The sequence below is a fragment of the Rhinatrema bivittatum genome, chromosome 17 (genome assembly GCF_901001135.1).
Source record: "Rhinatrema bivittatum chromosome 17, aRhiBiv1.1, whole genome shotgun sequence".
In the NCBI taxonomy this organism is placed as follows: Eukaryota; Metazoa; Chordata; class Amphibia; order Gymnophiona; family Rhinatrematidae; genus Rhinatrema; species Rhinatrema bivittatum.
Genome location: NC_042631.1, coordinates 12,767,332 through 12,787,929, shown reverse-complemented (window position 1 = coordinate 12,787,929; position 20,598 = coordinate 12,767,332). Strand labels below are relative to the sequence as shown.

At 40.9% G+C, this 20,598-nt stretch overlaps 1 protein-coding gene across 2 annotated transcripts in view; it reads right to left on the bottom strand.

Annotated features, from left to right (window-relative positions):
* Window positions 1-20,598, bottom strand: part of ANO3 (anoctamin 3) — a 206,927-nt gene that overhangs the window by 72,531 nt on the left and 113,798 nt on the right. For both annotated transcript variants that reach the window (XM_029582392.1, XM_029582393.1), the window contains exons 4-5: window positions 7,642-7,800; window positions 4,883-4,983 (exon numbers count right to left, since the gene is read on the bottom strand). In XM_029582392.1, the coding sequence (XP_029438252.1) occupies window positions 4,883-4,983; window positions 7,642-7,800 (260 nt within the window). The remainder of the gene's footprint in view (window positions 1-4,882; window positions 4,984-7,641; window positions 7,801-20,598) is intronic.

Genomic DNA, 20,598 nt, shown 5'->3' with positions numbered 1-20,598 from the left:
TACAAACTGGCTCCATATTTTCAAGACAGGTTGATCCAGTCCTGGTTTTATTCCACTGCATGCAGGTATTTATAGTCTTGCTTTTATTAGGGAATGCAATACGGAAATCAGAATAAGTCCCAGCAACCATTGGGGTAAAACCAGATCTGGATCAACCTGTCCTGAAAATCTGGAGTCAGTTGGCAACCCTAATCCCAACAAGTCTCTACCCAACCAACCTCGCTCACTAGTCAACCTCCACCCTCCTGTCACCACCACCTCTCACATCCCCTCCAAGGTTTGTTAGTCTCCCCTCCCCTTCAGAGGCATGTGGCTGGCACCACTCCTGGAACAGCTGATCTGTCTGGCACATGAGTCTGAGTGCCCAAATTCCAGCGCTGTTCTCACAACACAGGATTTCAGTCAGTGCATGGCTCAAACTCGAGAACTATTCAATGCAAGAAGAAAACAGAACAGCTGTTCCAGAGGTGGCATTGGCAGCAAGCCTCTGGAGAAGTGTAGGGTAAATGCCAGTAACCCTAAACAGAATATGCAACAGACTGCAGACATGGAGTTTGCAGCAAGTGATTTTTGGCCACTTTATATGAGACTGTTTTTCACACAGAGGAGAAAAGACTATATTTATTTCTTCATGTCAGAGAGTTGTCATCACCTCCCAAATGAGAGGATCAACACTGGACCAGAATTGAGAGCATGTTCTTGGTAAAACTTGGGATCCAGCTTGAGACCAGCTATGAAATGGATGCAGAAATTGAGGAAATGAATATCTTTCCTCAAAGATCTTCATAATAATAGTGGATGTATATTATACATACATAGAGCTTAATAGCTTGTTTTTGCTAACCATGTGATAACACTGGTCTCTGGTTTCTTAACCTTTCCTGGCTTTGCTCGTTTTTAGTTATAAATTTTAACATTAGTTTATGTTAAAGAATTAGGGATTATAATTATACATTGTATTTTTTTCCATCTTTTTACTTTATTTTATTTATTGATTTTGTTTTTATTATGTAGTTTTTTGTTTAATTATCTTCTTCAGTTTTTTTTATATTTTGAAGTTGTGAACCGTCTTGGTCAGACTTTGTCTGTGAAAGTCGGTATATAAAATGTTTTAAATAAATAAATAAATAAGATATTGTTCTAATGACTAATGAGCATATAAGAATATTCCTATGAATCATGACCTAGATGACATCATTTGCTTCCCACCAATCCTATGACTATAGGAGGTAGCAATATCCAATCTGGATCAACGTTTAACCCTTATGGAACTGAATATTCAAAAGAGATTGTTACCCAGATGGATTTTGACATCTGCTGTTATCTTGGGGACATTATCTACAAGAACCTTTGCTATGGGCTTTTCCCCCTGTGCCTTTTTCCACAGATTCTCCAAGCTCTACCAAGAGAGCTTTGTTAACAGAACTTAAATTGCTGCAGTATACCTGCAAGGTAAATTGAGTTTCAGGTACTCCGTATAGCCTGCTCTATAACAAAGAGGCAGTTGTTCTTGGCAACACCCCTTGAAAGACTTTGGCAAGCTAATAAAATTACCCTTTTTCTGCTGTCATATTTCACAGAGATGTCTATGAGAACTTTTTGAGTTTTATCGATCATCCACCAAAAGGGATTAATTGGATTTATGCTTAGTATTGAGGCAGATTTCTGGACTTGTGCAGTACCTTGGAAGGTGAGAACACTGGCTTAATTACCTTTCAGTTGAGCTAATTTACGGGCCGATACAGTAAATTCCGGCGAGCGCACAGGCCATGCTCCTGTGCGCATAATTCGCTATGCAAATTAGGCCTGGTGGTAAAAACAGGTAAAAGGAGGCGCTAGGGATACTAGCACATCCCTAGCGCCTCCTTTTGGACTGGAGTGGCGGCTATCAGCGGGTTTGACAGCCGACGCTCAATTTTGCCGGCGTCGGTTCTCGAGCCCGCTGACAGCCATGGGTTCGGAAACCAGACGCCGGCAAAATTGAGCGACCAGTTTTCGATCCGTGAGCTGACTTCAATTTTTTTTAATTTTTTTTAATTTTAATTTTTTTACTTTTGGTAACTTTTGGGTCCTCCAACTTAATATCGCCATGATATTAAGTCAGAGGATGCACAGAAAAGCAGTAAAAACTTTCCTGGTGCTTGAAGAAATTAGCGCCTACCTTTGGGTAGGCGCTAATTTCTGAAAGTAAAATGTGCGGCTTGGCTGCACATTTTACTTTCTGAATCGCGCGGGAATACCTAATAGGGCCATCAACATGCATTTGCATGTTGATGGCCCTATTAGGTTTGGGGGGGTTGGACGCGCGTTTTCGGCCCCTTACTGAATAAGGGGTAACGCTAGCGCATCGAAAACTCGCATCCAATCGATGGTTAGCAGTGCGGCCCATAAGTTTGGAAATTGTGTAATTCTTAAGTGCAAAGCTGAGTTTAGATAATGCTTATATGTTATGATTATCTTACATGACAGTGCTTGCATTGTAAAAGTAAAAACAAACAAATGAAATAATTCTACCACATTAAACCTTGTTTTTACCTTATTCTGTTAATAAATGAATTGACTGTCTCATAAAAAGTGTCTGTATCTGCTCCCTAAAACTAATGAATTTGAATCATAAGGTTACCAGATTAAATTATGTTAATCAAATATAAGATATCCTCCAAATATTTCCTACAGAAGGTGGTGGGGGGACTGTGTACTGGTGGAAGAATATCAGATAGCCACACTTGAGGTTGATGGGAGCTGCCACTGGCTCCTGGACCTTACAATGAAGAACACAGGTTTAAACAAATTATTAATATTCAACTTGCATGCCTAGGTGAATTTTTGCCTCTGGGCATTATATTGTAAAGCTGTAGCATTTAGTACAATTTCCCAGCAAGTCTCATATTTTATTTTTATTTATAGCTGAATCTCCTCCATCCCCCAGCCATCTACTTATCTATAATCAAGATGAAAGTCATTCAATTGCAGTCATTTCCTACCAAAGATTGCAGAAAACATGAATGTATTACGTTACTGCTTTTAGTATGATGTTTTCATAATGGAGGTTTTAGATGCATTAATCATCAATTGACAATATTTTGGGGGTAGACTATTTTAGAATAAGGAAAGAAAAGTAATACATTCATAAATTTATTTTCCGGACTGTCAGGTTCTTCCTGATCAACCAACCTAACTGGTACTGGCCTTTACAGAAGCCAGCCACCAAGATCATTTATTTGCAATTATCTGGGCTTCCTCTCTCCCTGCCCCTCTCTCACACACACATACACTATCTACCCTTTCCTCTATCTAACCCAATCATTGCAGAAACAGCCTTTGACCTGGATCCTGGTACACATGCATCCCGAGTCTGACCACTAGGTGTCACTGTTGTGAGAGGGCTGAGATCCCATCCTTCACATTGTCACCAGTTGCAACCAGTGGGAGAAGGAGAAGCCGAATTTTGGAATGAAAGCCGGGCTTCTCGTGTGCCAGTGTCCGAGTAAGCCATCAGGCTGGGCAAAGTAGCCATAATTTAATTCAGTACAAAAAACTGACCATGAAACCAAATGACATTTCTGTCATTCTGTCACAGATTTTTGCAGCTTCTCTTTCTCCAGATAGATTTCTCATGAAAAATAATGCATGAAGATTTTAAACTACATTATGTTCCACTCATGCCCAAAAGAGAGCTCCAGAAATGCAGCAAAAGTGAACTTTTAGGCAGATTGAGGGAGGGCAACTTTAGACAGTCGATTTACCAAGGTAAATCATCATTTACCCACAATAATGGCTTTGTGGATAAATGCTAACCTTTTACATCTCAAGGTCAACTTTTTAAAACTAAATCAGAGGTAAGCAACTCTAGTCCTTAAGTGCTGCAACCCAGTTGGGTTTTCAGGCTGTCCACACTGAATATGCATGAGATGCACATTTAGTGCATGCAAATGCATCTCATGCATATTCAGTATGGCTATCTTAAGTGACTGACACTGACACACATACACACACATTTTCAAGGGATGTGCATTTATTTCAAACAAATGGCACATCCCTACTGAATCCAAACCAGTGACATTTTCTTGTGTAGCCAGACACAAATACAGCTGTATAAGAAAATGATGCCAGCCGGCCCCGAGACTGGCACCATTTTCACCTCACTTTGGCACCAGTCTTAAGGCTGGCTGGCGCCATTTTAAAGAGATTCTGTGGAGCATGAGTGAGAGGGTATCTCTCCTGCTGGTGCCTCTTCTCCCGCTCTGCTGCCCATGGCAGGTGGCTCTTTTTGGCCAACCCCTTTCCAAGGTCAGAGAATCTCTCGCCAAAGGGCCTGATTAGCTAAGGCTTTTCTCTCATGCCGAGACCACAGGAAAAAGAAGTTTAGTAAATGAGGAACCTAAAAAAATGTCTCGTATTAATTTTCCCTCACTTTGATGTAAAGGGCGGCGAAGTCAATACTGTAATGGGTTGCAAATGATTGAGTTGATCAAGGCATGCATGTCTCTTGTCTCCCTTTTTTTTTTTTTAAAGTAATGCAGTTAACTAAAAACAAACCTTGAGGTACACATCCAATTTTCATGATCCACATATCTTGTCATCATATAGTAGAACTTGGAAACAGTATAATCTGAAGGTTGACTAGTTTTTAAGCTCTGTACTGTAAGGGACTCTCCTAAGGGGATTTCATCTTATGATTACAATAAGACCCCCTCCGAGTGTGTTATACAGTCTGAAACTGCTTTTCTCAGGGCGATGAAGTAATTCTCATTTTACATTTTGTGACTCCTGCCTCAGGACTAGAGCATTGAAAGCCCCAGATCTGTCAGTGCCTATTGTTACCAAACCTACAATGCCAACATTACCTGAAAATTAAAGAAAGCAGCAAATGCCTACTTACCTAAATGGCATTCTGATGTTCATTCTTTCCGCATATTTGCACAAAGTCTCCCATGGACAGTGGACTTTGACAAACATTATATCGGAGTTTGTAATTGCTGGCTGCAGTAGGGTAGAGAGATGTAAGTGTTAGAATTCAGGTTTTTCAGTAATGCATAGATCACATACAGAATTTAGTCGCACATGTACTAACATTACTTTGAAGGTGCAAACAATTAGGGAGATGTTCTTCAGTGGCAGATTAAAACATCTGCGCACTAACTCCAAGTAGGAAGCAGAACTGGCGAGTTTTTTTGGCCACAAATCGTAAATGGGAATTTCTTTCCTTAATCTGCAAAGCTAGTAACTGGGGTTTTCAAAACCCACTTTCTGCAATGATACATTTTCCACTGAAAATAATTGTTTGGGGTTTTTTTTTTTTTTTTTTAGATGATCCTGTAGTTCAGCCTGTGGCACTGTAGAGCTAGGAATATGGGTTCAGATCCCCCTGACCTTTGTCCCCGGCATAGCCAGACTCAACGGGCCCCAGTGTGCACAGTGCTGGTGAGAGAGGGACTCTGATCATGACCACTGCAACAGCCCCGAGTAGTCAACGAGGCAGACAGGCGAGGTGTGCCCGTGCCTCCTAGGCACGCCGACTGGAAATGCAGAGCAGCAGAAATTGAGGAGGAACAGAGGATGAAGAGACCAAAGAGAAAAGCTTTTATTTATTTATTTATTTATTTTTTAATGATGCTGTCCATCAATGAGAAGTCCAAAAATGATCTGCTTTTTTACGTCAAAGTGACATAGGTGATTTAGAAGGATCCATAAATTATACATCGAGATGTTATGCTCGATTTATTTCCCGTTCAGTTCCAGCATTTGCAGTCCAGATTATTCTCCTGCCATTATGGGATGGGAAGGGCAGTTTTGACTTCTCCTCACATGTCCCGGTGGGACTGCAGGCTCATTTCCAGTGCTGTATTTTAGTGCCACTCGTTCAAGGTGAGTATCTTTGATCTTTAATGTGTGTTCTGGCTCAAGCTTTTAAACGGAGCTGCCTGCGGGATTCCCCAGAGATCTCAGCTGCTGAATGAATAATCCTATCTCTCTAAATGAATAGAGAAGTAATTAATTACATCTGACCCTAATAACGTTGCCCTGGATGACATTCTGAAAGAGCTCGTGCTCGCCTTTGCCAGGTGGAACCACGAGGGATTTATTTTGTGATGGGACTGTAATTTGGTTATCATTTTAGGATGACCTCTCTCTCCTGTGATTGCATGTCACACTTCTGCTCTCCCCATGATCATTCCCTCACATTCACTTTCAGGATATTTACTTTCCGCACGGGATTAGCACCGGGATGTGCTTTTGTTTGAAACAAAACAGGAAACCTCAAAGAAATCTCCGTTTTCACCCCCTCTCAGTGGAAAAAAAACCCCAACACAAAACAGAAACATGTTGCTAACATTTAGATGCCCTCCCAGGCACGATCCTGGACCCCCAGCCCAAGCCTTACCCCATCTGTGGGTCCAAATGAGTCCGGAGCAATCCCTAGTTACTCCCCCCACCGCCCCCCCCCCCCTCCAGGGCTGTATTTCAATTTGATGCCAGCCAGCTATGAAGCTGGCCCTATACTGAACTATATGTCTACTGCAAAATGATGCTGGTCTCATGGTTGGCACCATTTTGAAATCTGGCACCAGTGGGGCAGGCCTGTGGATTGCTCCTGTCCCATTTGGAACCAGGGATGAGGTATGAAGCAGATGGGGGGAGCGGTGGGAATGGGCACACAGTTTTCAGTGTACACTATTGAAAAATAGCACACGCTAAAAAGAAACGCAAGAATAAAAATGAAACAAAAGCAAAGAAATACCAACAAAATGGACACAAATTAAATAGCTGAAAATACATTGCATCTTTATTTGCTGCCATATTCTCTCTGTGAAATTCCAGGCCACGTAAAATCAGCCAAGTTTGTTTTTTTTGTTTTGTTTTACATATGGTACCAACATTTATGAAACTAAAGCTTTACCAATTTCCAGAAATGCCAAAATTTCAAAGTTGAAAAGGAAAACGTGAGTTTAAATTTTCATCTGAATAATTTTTATTTGTTCGTCCAGATCCTTAGGTCCATAAATAAAAATTTATCGTGTTACAATGAAAAAAAAACCCTAACATTATGTTAATTATGAAGTGAAATGACATCTCTTGAACTCACTTCTGGTCAGATTTGGTTACAAGGAAGGAATAAACTTATGGCAGGAAAATCCATAGGCCGGCATGAAATCTGAGAAGCCTCGGGTACGATTGGACCACGCAGCTAAGCAACTGTTCAATACAACGTTTCCTTAATTCAATGAAACTCTTTTTGTAAAAAGATAAATTGTAAGGAAGGCTCTGGAACAAGAGGGTCATGGGGTAATGTCAGGAAATATTTACAGAAGGGGAGGTGGATGCATGGAACAGCCGTTCTAGGAGGCGATGGAGACGAGGTCAGAATTCATGAGACGAACAGAGAATCTCTGAGGGAGAGGAGCAGACTATAAAACTTAGCAGGAGATGTGGATGGGCAGTTTGGATGGGATGTATGTTTTGTCTGCCTTTATATTTAATGTTTCTGTGTTTGTGTCTATAAGAAAAGATGCTTCCTGCACCTGGCCCGATATGTCATTTTCTTTTGTCACATTTCAGGTACTCGCACAGCAGGCGATTCACTGGTAATTTTTTTTGCGTGTTGTTCCATCGCATTGCACGTTGTTTCTACGCACATACCTCTCTTTCCAGCATTAAACCTTCCGCCCTGAGGTTCTTCTCAAAGGTGCTTCGTTTTTCTATCTGCGCGCTTGACTTCTTATACACCAGGATATAATCTACACGTTTTTTCCCGTCCTTGAAAAAGAGGCCATGTGAAGTCACGGGGTTTGCTTCGCACTGGAAGAAAAAAAAAAAAAAAGAGAGTGAGAAATAACATTTTTAAGTGACCAATGGTTGTTGAATGAACCCTCATCTCTTTGGAGATGGAAAGGAAGTTGGTTGAAGCTCATTCAAGGGACAGTGATATTCAGGGTCAGATTGCTTAGGATGTCATTTGCTGCATCAGCAGCTGCGACCAGAGACAGCCGACTGCAGTGCTGATCACCTGCTGTCTTGCAGTTCCCTAAGGGCACTTCTGGAATATTATCGAAATAAACTTGACATGGTAATAAGTTATACTACAGAACCGTTATAACCTGTACTTTAGGGATACCATTTCTCAGTTAAATGGAAGGCTTTGTGTCAAGAATATTACCAGGATGATCTCCCTCAAACCACCTCAATGCCCTAGATATGCAATCCCTGCCTCTTTCAGTAAGATTCTTGAGCTGCATAACTGGCTGAATATCTGGAGGTAGTCAGACCCCAGCAAATCTGTTTTGTGGAGATTTGTAACTGTGCATGACTTCTGCAGAATCCCAGAGTCTGCATAATAGATGCAAAATGTGCACATAAGTACGAGAAAAATTAAATAAAACTTTGAAATTAGGAAAGATACAATTATGAGAAGATGCTTTGCTAGCAATAATTCTGGAAACAATTTTTTAAACCTAAGAGGCTGATGTACTAAAGTTTGCTGATGTTTTCAAAGTCTGCTTTGCATGTAAAAATGGCCACTTGGGCATCTAATATGGGCTGAGTGGCATAGATTTCTCCTATTTACATGTGAAGTGGGCTTTATGAAGGTTTTTGGCTTTGCATGTGCAACTTACATGCACAAGTTTACTTTTGTGAAATTTTATGCAAAGCCAAAGTTAAGGAGCTGCTGCAATGGGTGTTCATGTAAAGCAGTTAATTAACCATCCCCTGGATTCATCATTCTGCTATAAATACAGTGGAATGATGAGCCACGGAAAAAAAGGGGTGGGGGAGATATTGAGCAGGCGGCCGCATCACAGTCGTACATTTTTGCCCGCCACGGTTGCAGGCGCACTGCACGCTTTCGCCCTCGTACCGCCAATGGGACAGGTGTAGTTATTTCTGGTGGTACTGCTGTCGATAATGTGTAAAACATTAATCGTCCGTAGCGTTATCAGGCCCTACATTTTTTAAACCCCTCCCCTTATTTAAATTTTAAATTGAAACCTTTACAGGGTGAATTTTACTTAAAAGATAAAATAGATCTCAATGAGTGCTCGTCATGTTTTCCTGCAAAGTTCTCATTAGTAAACTTCCCAACATAAGTTTTCGACTGAGCTTACTCGCATACAAGTACCAGTAGAAAATGTGCATGTGGAAAGTTGCAACTTCTCTGTGAAATTTTATGCATTCTGGTACATAAATTTAGCCACAGAAACGGTTTTCAAAAAGACTCTTCATGTCCATGTATCTTATCTACCAAGATCTCTAATTCTACCACTTTCACAGCACTCATATTCCTTAGCCTGCTTCTGTTATCAAACCTGAAATCCTCACAGAAACGTCCTGTTCTATTTATAAAACAGCTTTTGAGCTGTGCGGCAAGAGACCATGCTGACAGAAAAGAAGCATGCACGCTCTCGCTGTACATCTCCCAGCAATGGCTGAGTAGGGCTGTAGTTTTTATTTTTATTCTGAGGCTTTTTAAAAACCAGATCTTGTGATGCACCCGTTAACACAATGAAAGACATCACTGCCTTGCAGCGCCACGCCAGTTGATTTAAATTTATTTCAGTTCAGCATAAAGATACAGTTTAGGGTCCTGCCTGACTGGGAATTAGAGCTCAGGACCTTCTATTTATGAATGCAGGTTACCCGAGTAATTACTTCAGGGGACGTCAGCTCATGTCCCACTGATCAAAGGTCAATCAAGAACAATATTTGCAAGCTTGTGCGGTGTGTCCTTGCCTGCCGCGCACCACCTTCTAAATACTTAATGAGCCACTGATGCACATAATAAGCCGAAGTTCCAACTATGAAAGACCCCTGCACCAACGCCTGCGGTGTACGTGGTTTCCTGCTGCCGGGGCTGCAGCAGGATGAAGCAGGAATTGTAATCTCTCCATGGGCTGACAGAACCAGCACCTGGATATTACCCAATGGCCTGCATTACAAGTATTCCAGAGACGAGGTATAGGAGGTGGGGACAGAATATTAAAAAAAAAAGATAAAAAATATTTCTGGCTGGTTGCGAGTGAATGAGCATGGCACCAGCCCCGGTTCAGATTGCCCTGGAGGCCCGTAGAAGCACGAGGAAAAAAGTAGGAATCCAGAAACGCACGGCTTAATGCTAACTTTTAATCCGTTCTTCTTTCAAAAGTTTAGATGTTTGACAAAATGAGTTCTGTTATGAAGATAATTTTTGCTGTAGACATAAGCAGGATCACGTTAAGAGCCATTGTTCTAGAAAGGTTCAGTGCACGCAGCCCGGTTTCCCGCGTCGTTTTCCCGGGTTCCGAGTGGAGGCGTTCTGGGGAAGGGGGGGGGAGGCACGCTAGGCGAGCTGTTTGAGTACCCCCAAAAGGGGAAGTTTTCAAAGGGATTTCCATGGGTGAACTTGTGTTTCCCTGTGGGGAAAAAAAATCCCTTCAAAATTTCCCCACTATGTCAGGAAAGGGGCAGCGCTGGGGAACGGCGTTAGAGCATGCGCAGTAACGTACACGAGGGGATTTTATTTTGAAGCACACGCACTAAACGACCCCCATGGCACCAATTCACCCACGAGAATTCAGAATTGCTTTCTGGGGGCGGGGGGCAATGGGGGAGACAATTTTTCAATCTTCCCGCCTAGGTGCAAATCTGGGCGTGCATTGTACCCATGGGACCTTGTATCCAATTCTCATGCAGACTTTCCCTTCTAAAACCGTCCACAGGCAAAAAGTACCCTCAGACATTGCAGCTGCTTTTCGGGTGGGTTAAATTTAAATGGGAGATAATGCGTGCACTTTTGGCCAGAGGGAGAGGGCAATTTTCAGACAGTGAACGTAACCTGGCACTCGTGAATCGTGCACTCGTTATAAAAAAACACCGTCCTCCCATGTTTCTGGAGAGTGCAGCACATGCTTAGATAATAACCAGTGTCCGAGTGAAGAACTGCACGATGAGCACTTCCTGGCACACAGTCCATCAACTGAGCCATCGATTCTTATCGAGGGAAAAGTAAAAAGGAAATGAAAGGGATAGAAGAAGCTGAAGTTTAGTAAACTGAAAATTATTAATGCAATAAATTCTTCCAGTTTTCTATGGCATTGCGTCTTTTTAATAGGATTATTGGAATGGCTAATCATTCAGGAGGGACCTGATTGGATTTTTAGATATATTGTACAATGTACAGATATATTTTCCATTCACAGCTCCTGCACTCTCTTTTTCACTTACTATCTCTTTGATTTCTGGTTGTTGTCAGGTGCTAGTGTGTGAGGCTGTGCTCTGGCGGGAGATAGCGGGGGCTGTGACATAGTAAATAATGGAAGATAAAGACCAAACGGGCCCTCATCTGCCCAGCAAGATGTTCCTGACTGTAACTGTAGCTCCATGCAAGGCTGCCCCCCTCACCTTCTTATTCAGGGTTGTATCTGCCCCTCCATGCAGGGTAACCCTTCGCCTTCATGCTCAGGGCTGTAACTGCTGCTCTGGGCAGGTTACCCACATTCAGACTCCTCCTTTATCCCAGGCTGTTTTGAATTCGGTCGCAGTTCTTGTCTTTATTACCTCCTCTGGGAGGGAATTCTAGGCATCCACCAGGCTTTAGATGAAAAAAAATAAGTAAATAAATTTCCTGATGGTATTCCTGAGAGCCAAGGAGGAGCACTGGGAGGTGCTCAGGTTATGGGAGCTGTGTTCTCAGTCTTTTAGCAAAAATGCAGGAAAAAAAACCCAACAACAATAAGAAAAAAGGCAGTTTTCTAACTTCAATCGATCTTTGTCTTATCAATGTTCCCTCCTGCAGCTCCAATTCCATCTTTTTCAAAACTTCCTCTGGCTGCTGTGGGCAAGGTTTGGGCTACTCTCCTTCTGGTTCTTCCCCCTCCTGAGGCTGGGCTTCTGTCAATCTGTCTGTCCTGTAGCTCGGGTGAAAAATCTACACTCAGGGATGCCACCCTGACCGCCCCACTGGTCCATGTCTTCCCTGGGAAATTATTGTTATTCTTTACAATTCCCTGCTTTGGGATATTTCTATTTATACTTTGTTCAGGCACGAAAGCTCCTAGTATCTCGCTCAATACCAGGGGTAAGAGAAGTGACCTTATCACCCCATACCAGGGTAACATTAGCTTTTCTTTTCTGCTGATACTGCTAATTAGTCATATGGTTAACTTTTTCCAGTTGCTTTATTACACTGACTGGCTATCTTGAGATCATATGAGATGATAACACTTAGGCCCCTTTCTTGTTTGACAGTTTTGAATTCTAGTCTTTCTAATCAATATGCAGCTAATAGTTTTTTGCATTCCAAAATTATGATTTAACACTTTTTAGCACTGAAGCTAGATTTTTTTTCCCCATGTTTTTTATGTCCGCTTTCACTTTTGTCATCTCTTATGGCATGTCTACTCTGCTACAGATTTTTATATCATCTACAAACAAGCATATTTTCCCTCAAGTTCCTAAGCAATGCCTCTATGTAATATATTGAAAAGAATCAATCCCAATATTGAGCTGTGACCTATTGGTCACTTTGCCTTCAGCAGAGAGAACTGCAAGATGTTCTAATCTTAGTACATTGGCTGTTTTGTATGCAATCTTAATCTATTATACTATTAAATAGGCAATACCTTGATAGTGTGCATCTCTTTCATTTGGGAAATATTAATATGTCTGTTGGTTAGGGAAATGTATTTGGATAATTTGAATGGGGAAGTTGATCTGAATGAGTCAATTTTTGGTTCAATTCCGGTCATCGAAACCAAAAATCAGCTCATGCAGACAATTTTCAGCTCATTAAATTTTGGAAAATAGCCTATACTATTTTTCAAAATGAATAACCAAAAAATCTAAACCCCTCCAAAAATGAAATATTTTTGGAAAGCAGATCAAAATCAAATAATCTGAACCAAACCCCCCAAAATGGCTGTATATCCTCATTGTTTGTTCTTTACTTGACAAAAATAATCTCTTTAATCATTATCTTCTGGCTGCTAGGATAAAAGCCTAGCATCCTACATTATTAGACAATGCATTTCTCACAAACAGAAAATCAATTCTCATTACACTTAAACAAATAAAATACAATAAATGCCTAGGGTTTCTTAAGAAGATAAGCAGGTCTGAAAAATTATTTCTCAACCCCTTACTCTTCAGGCAAATAGGTGAAGCTCTGTAAACAATTACATTATCAAAAATAAAGAATTATTTTTTGTCATTTTATTTATTAATGAAAATTATTTGGTTGGCTTAGATGCTCTCATCTCAAAAGTTTGGAGTAGATTACCAGTTACAGAGAAGGGCGACCAAAATGATGAAGGAAATGGAACGGCTCCCCTATAAGGAAAGGCTAAAGAAGTTAGGGATCTTCAACTTGGAGAAGAGACAGCTGAGAGGGGATATGATAGAGGTGTTTAAAATCATGAGAGATCTAGAATGGGTAGATGTGAATCGGTTATTTACTCTTTCGGATAATAGAAGGCCTAGGGGGCACTCCATGAATTTAGCAAGTAGCACATTTAAAACTAATCAGAGAAAATTCTCTCCCACTCAATGCACAATTGAACTCTGGAATTTGTTGCCAGAGGATGTGGTTAGTGCAGTTAGTGTAGCTGGGTTTAAAAAAGGTTTGTATAAGTTCTTGGAGGAGAAGTCCATTAACGGCTATTAATCAAATTTACTTAGGGAATAGCCACTGCTATTAATTGCATCAGTAGCATGGGATATACTTAGTTTTTGGGTACTTGACAGGTTCTTGTAACCTGGATTTGCCACTGTTGGAAACAGGATGCTGGGCCTGATGGACTTTGGTCTAACCCAGCATGGCACTTCTTATTAGAAATAGGTAAAAATTGTTCAGAGCTTTACAGTTGTTATCTGCCATTGTATTTTAGGGCTTTACCGAAAATTACAAACCGCAATCTATGGTAGAACATAAGAACATGCCATACTGGGTCAGACCAATGGTCCATCAAGCCCAGCATCCTGTTTCCAACAGTGGCCAATCCAGGCCATAAGAACTTGGCAAGAACCCAAAAACTAAGTCTATTCCATGTTACCGTTGCTAGTAATAGCAGTGGCTATTTTCTAAGTTATCTTAATTAATAGCAGGTAATGGACTTCTCCTCCAAGAACTTATCCAATCCTTTTTTAAACACCGCTATACTAACTGCACTAACCACATCCTCTGGCAACAAATTCCAGAGTTTAATTGTGTGTTGAGTAAAAAAGAACTTTCTCCTATTAGTTTTAAATGTGCCACATGCTAACTTCATGGAGTGGCCCCTAGTCTTTCTATTATCTGAAAGAGTAAATAACCGATTCACATCTACCTGTTCTAGACCTCTCATGAGTGTTTAAGATCCAAAAATGACCTGGGAGATGAGCATGACTGGAAAGTGATCCAACTTGCTGCAAGCCTGGATTGGACGATTCCTGCTTTGTACATACATTCAGGCATTTTTGGATTTTTTCCGGCATTATTTCAGCCTCGCAAGGGATCTGGGCATGCTTAGTCCAATCTCCCTGGCCACGTTAAAGCAGTTCTAGGTAATAAAGATCAGGTTAAACGTGTGGTAAATTATGTAGGTAAGGTAATTGCATTCCTTTTAATTCTAAACTAAACTAGTAATTAGCCACTAATTTAGGTGTATAGATTTTAGTGCATTCAGCTCCATTGACAAAATGTTATTATCAAGTATGTATATACACTATTCTATTCAAGTTCTGTTAACATCCCCCTCCAAATTACCATGCACCCTGTTCTATGTATTGCGTTTAAGTTCCTTGTAAACCAATATGATGTTCCTACGAATACCGGTCTATAAAAGCTTTTAAATAAATAAATAAATCATGCATCAAAAAATCTTTGAAACAGAGCTCAAGAAGTTTATAGTATAATAAAGTGTACTTATTTCTTCTATAAAGACTCCTGAAATAAATCATTGTATTCCTGTTCCCATTAGAAGAGGAATTTTTAGCTTTGGCAAGTTTCAAAGCAAAAAAAGTGTGCCCAGCTTGCAGGTAAAATGCACCCAAGGACTTTACCCCATGTGGACAGTTTGAACACTGTCTCCATAGAGACAGATTTTCAAAGGGTTTGGGTGCCTTACTTGGGAGTTAGGAGCCTAAATTGGTCTCTTTGAAAAACAGACTATGGCTGAGCACAGACTTTCAATAGAAACCTAAATAGTGAGTGACCATGGGGATAGATTTAGGGTGGGAAAACAAAAGTAGGAACTTAGGTGTTTAGTGCTGAAAATCAGTGCTAATTTAGACCTAGATTCATCATTTTGCTATAAATTTTGCTAGAATAGCTGCTAGAGAGAGAAAGAGACTTTATAAGGCTCTCATATTAGTAAACTATTTATTCCACTGTAAGAGGGGCTACTAATAACTTGGGGTGAGGTTTTGGGGGCAGTTTTACATGTACAGAGGTATGAACAGCACAGTAGACATCAGGGAAGATGTGACGTGATTTGGAGTGAGGAAAGGTTCACAAAGATGAGATTTGTACATTGTACTCTCGACCTGGCTTGACAGCAGCTAGGTAGAGAGTGCATCAAAATAGGTCGAGAGTTCAATGTAGAAACCTCATCTTTGTGACCCTTTTCTCACTCCAAATCACGTCACATCTTCACTGATGTGTACTGTGCTGTTCGTAACTCTGACAGTGCATGTAAAACTGCCCCTAAACCCTAGACCACCACCAAAACCTCACCTCAAGTTACTAGTTGCCCCTCCTACAGTAGTATAAAAAGTTGACTACTATGTGTGCCTCCCCAGAGTCTCTCTCTCGCTCTCTCCCTCCCTCCGAAATGGGATTTGTGAACACGAGGAGTCTTTTTTTCCACCTAATGGCCCATTCATTATTATTTGTAGCAATGTTCATTTTTAAAGTACATGTTAGTTTGTCTTTGTCTTGATTTTCATGAATGTTTTAGCATGTAACCCACTTCGAACCTCTTGGACAGAGCAGGATATGAGTTTTTTAAATAAATAAGGTGACTTTTCAACTAGAAGGGGAGGCTGGTTTAGGACCCCAGTTTAGGTCCCTAAATGTAGGATCTCTGCTTTTTTTTTTTTTTTTTTTTAATTATTGGCCTCATAACTACTAATTACATACACCTGGGGAACCCATTCAATTAGAGAAATGCGGCAGAATGCTTTAAGAAATGACTTCTTCCGTCTCCAGATGTTGTATTTGCTCCACAATGGTTGAATTTGGATTCAGTGGCTCATTGCAAATTCTTAGAGCTACCATGCATGAGTTCTCTCTAGTGCCTGAGCAGAATCTCATCCCTTCCATTGCTTCATTGCTATATCTTCTTGTTTTTCTTTGATGCTATCTTATTCCTCTAAATCATTAATGAAAACAATAACGAGGAATGTGCTACAAGAACTGGAATATTTATGAGTTCCCATTAATATACCCCACATAAGTAGCTATTACAGTCCTAGGAAAATCACAATTCACTCCTCTTATCCAGCAGGGTCCTCAGGCTTGTCAATAAAGTTTTAAGCAAAATATGAATGTAATAAAAATTGGCCGAATAATTTATCATAAAAACACGAATAATGGTATTCTAGGAGAAAAATACTACACTTTTACTGCAAGGAAGTTTAAAAAAGAAAAGTAATTTATATTGCATCTTCAGCAAGTTGTTAGCTTCACACAGAGAAACCCAACCTGCTTCATATAGTCCCACCAGGATCTAGTAATACACAAAAGAGACTGTAAAATCTGTGAACCGACGAAATCCTCCATGTGTACAGCGACCATGGCCCTGCTGTGCTCTGACGCACTCTAGACAAGCTTAGATAACAGGAGCTCATGCCCTCTCTGTCAAATCCCTTTCTGAGTAGACAAAGGAACCCTGGTCACTGCTGGTTCAACCACTGATTTAGCACTAGAAAATGTCATTAACGTTTTCACTGGCGTTTGTGGATAGCCCCTGTTGGAAGTCTCTCGCTTTAGAATTAAAGTTACACTGAAGGGAAATGAATAAAGTGAATGCAAATCCACTGGAGAGCTTACTGCTTTACCCAGCATACCTTTTAACAAACCATTTGTATGATTATGTGAAGAGAATGGACAAGGTGGTCTATTTTGGCCTGTAATAGATTTACCACCCTAAATATATCTTCAGGTATCATGAATTTTTACAAATGTGCTGTACTATCTGACTTATAGGCCGATGCAATATCTGCACTGGAAAAATGGGCGCTCATGATGGAGCACCCGCTTCCCTACCACACGCACCCATCACCTCTCTTGGGCGCACGATGCAGTAGATAACGAGCCGCTGCATTACAAAGGATGCGCCAGGGGAAATTGTGCATCCCTAGCGTCACCTCTGTATCGGGCGCCCAGTAGAAATGGCTGTGCACGGGTTAGGAATATGGACTCTCAATTTTATCAGCGTCTTGTTTTCCTAACCCGTGCAAAGCCATAGGTTCGGAAAATGGACGCTCATAAATTGAGCATCTGTTTTCCTAACCTGACCGCCATCAAGACTTTTTTTTTTTTTTTTCACGTTGCTGCTTTCCTGCGACTTAATATCGCCACGATATTGCACATCCAAACCAGCGTGCAGCTAATAGTGCTCATCACATGTAAATGCCACGATATTAAGTAGGAGGAACCACAGAAAAGTAGTATTTTCTGCTTTACTGTTAAACTTTTGGGGCTCCTCAAGACTTAAAACACCAACTCTGGGGCTGGCGTTGAGCTCATGGTTATTGTTTACATAAGGGGTTAATAGCTAATAGCCTCATCAGCATGGCATTTGCATGTGATGAGCACTATTAGCTACGCGCTGGTTTGGATGTGCATTTTAGATGCGCTGATCCCCTTACTGCACACCAGGGGTTAAGGATGAGCATCCAACCGTGGGTTAAACCTGTGTGTGAGCCTGAGCACACGGTATTGCATCAGCCTTTTGGGGTTTCTGAATAACCTCTTTGTAAGTTGATCACAAGGTTAATTGCAAGGGTTGAGCCCTTCTGCCTGCACCATAGCGCAGGACTTCTTTCCTGTTCACATATGGCCGTAGGTGACCATGCAATTAGTTTCACAATGTTTTCTGGCGGTAACACAACAGCAGTTTTGCAAGTTTCCCAGGAGTATAGTTCACTCTAAATTTCTCCTATGGGACGCACTCTAGTCTTTGAGTCATTTATTTCATATGTCATCCCTAACAGTGTCCTAAAGTAAGCAGATCACCACCCAAGTATCAGTACACTAATGGCTGATACAAATGGCACGCAAATAAGCCAAGATGGTAAAGTATGTGGACTTCAAAAGCAGTGAATTTTCAAAGTAGTTAAGCGTGTAAAAAGTAGCAATTTTTAAAAGCCCATTTGCGGGTGTAAAACCTTTTGAAAATCACCTCCAGGACTTTAACTACCCCTCCCCAAGGCGCAGTTATCACAAGATAAAGCAGTTATTGTGCTAGTAAGGTAAGGAGTTGTTTACAACGTTTTGCATCTCATTACCTCATTAGCATGGTTTTTGCATGTTTACTCGGAAAAGCCACACACGTTAAAACCATCCTTATTGTGTGGGCACTAGTTTACATGTGCGAACAGTGCTTCCTACCTGTGCATGTCCATTTGCAAATTTAATCTCATGTCATTATATTTTCTTCTTTGCCTTTCTCACCTCTCTACTTAGTTAATGCTTAGTCTTTAAGGAAAAGAACAGATATGCTTTAAGATTTGCTTTTTGATGTGCTCCCTGATGTATTTTGTGTTACCGAGTGCCGAGTAAGAGCATCCCTTCAACTCAGAAGCTTCTTACTCGGCCCTCCACTCTCTGAAACAATGTGGAATTATAGACTTCGGAATAGCATCGCTTCCGATGCTCAGTTTGTTTACACACATATGATTTTGGACTCCTCGACGCAACCAACATTTTTGTAAACCACTTAAGTGTATTCAATGTGCTTTAGCCTGATGTTCTCAACTGTATGGGAATTTGCCTTCTGTGGGTCCCTCCCGACGCAGCCCCTATGGTGAAACATGGCTGTGTTTGGGGACCGTAGGCTTTGAATTTGTCATTTTGAAGCTTTAAATAAATGCCATTTTGAAGATACAGTTGGAGTATCACTTTTGTTTTCTTGGAATAGCATCATCTATGGTCACATACCTTGTTCTACACATGTAACATATGCGTATATTTTTATAAAATAGGTACATAAACTATGCAGATCACTGCATTAAAAAATGTGAACATATTGAAACATATAAGCATCCTTTCAAGGGCAGTGATACAGAGTATATTATACACGGTGGCTCCCTTTGCACACTTTATAAAAATACAGACGTAACTTTAGTCACCCCTACATATGCATGTATGCACTGAGTTATACCCACTTTTGAAATATATCTAAACTAACAATCCTTTCTGTAGGAAATATATTCTAGTTCTTCTCGATTACAGTACATCGGTGGGAAAATTAATGGAGACCACACTACAGGAAAGAAACAGTGAGCTATGTAAAATCCAGCAGGCTGCAGGATCTGAGGCAACATGGTTTTACTGGCGGCAGATCTTGTCAAATGAGTTTGTTCTCATTTGACAAGAATTAGGGTACATACTGGATGTAGTTTACTTGGGATTTCAGCAAAGCTTTTGATAGTTGACCATGAGAGATTCTTTAATAAACTAAGCAGCTAGGGGCTAGGTCCCAAGGTGGTGGACAGGATTAGAAATTTTGTTGAGTGATGGACAACAGAGGTTACTGGTAAATGGAATTCACTCAGAGGAAAGAAAGGTGATTAGTGAGTGCCTCAGAGATCAGTTCTGGGGCCGGTTCCGATCAATATCTTTGTGTGTGCAGACGGGTAAGAAGGAAAAAAGTTTGTCTTTTTGAGGCTGACAATTAGAACTGAAATATATTGGACACCCCTGAGGGAGCAGACAGAATGAGATTTGATCTAAGGAAGCTTGAGGACTTGTTTAACTTTGGCAGATAAGATTCGGCTGCAATAAAGTGCAAACTCATGCATTTAGTCTGCAGAAATCTGAGGGCCGGGTACGTGTCGGGGTGGTGAGAATTTGATGTGCGCCAACGTTAAGGCAGTGAAACAAGGTGATAATGTGGTGGCCAGAGACAAAGGGATGCTGGGTAGCATAGCTAAGAGATAAAATGGAGGTGATAGTGCCTCTGTACAGGTTGTTGGTGGGACTTCACCTGGAATACTGGGTGCAGTGCTGGAGGCCACACCTCTGAAAGGATAGAGATAGATGGCTACCTGTGTAGCCTAAGATGAGATTTAAGGGCCTAAATATTAGAGGTGTGCAGGTAAAAAAAAAAAAAAGTTTCATTTTGGGTGAGTTTATTTGTGTTTCAGTTAATTTAGGAAGTAATTTTCAAAGAGTTAAACAGGGATTGCTTGCATAATATTAGGATATACATGCATAAGTAGCATGAACACATATATATCCTATTTTATAAATTTCAAAAGTACAAGTGCACTTGCAGCGTCAATCGTAAATGTTAACTATCCCACCTCCATCACTTCCCTTCCCAGTGCCAATTATTAAAGTTTTTCTCCCATTTTGGGTTGATGGGAGAAATGCTTTGTATATAGGGCCCTACGTTTGTACCTGAGACAACGGTGAGGGAA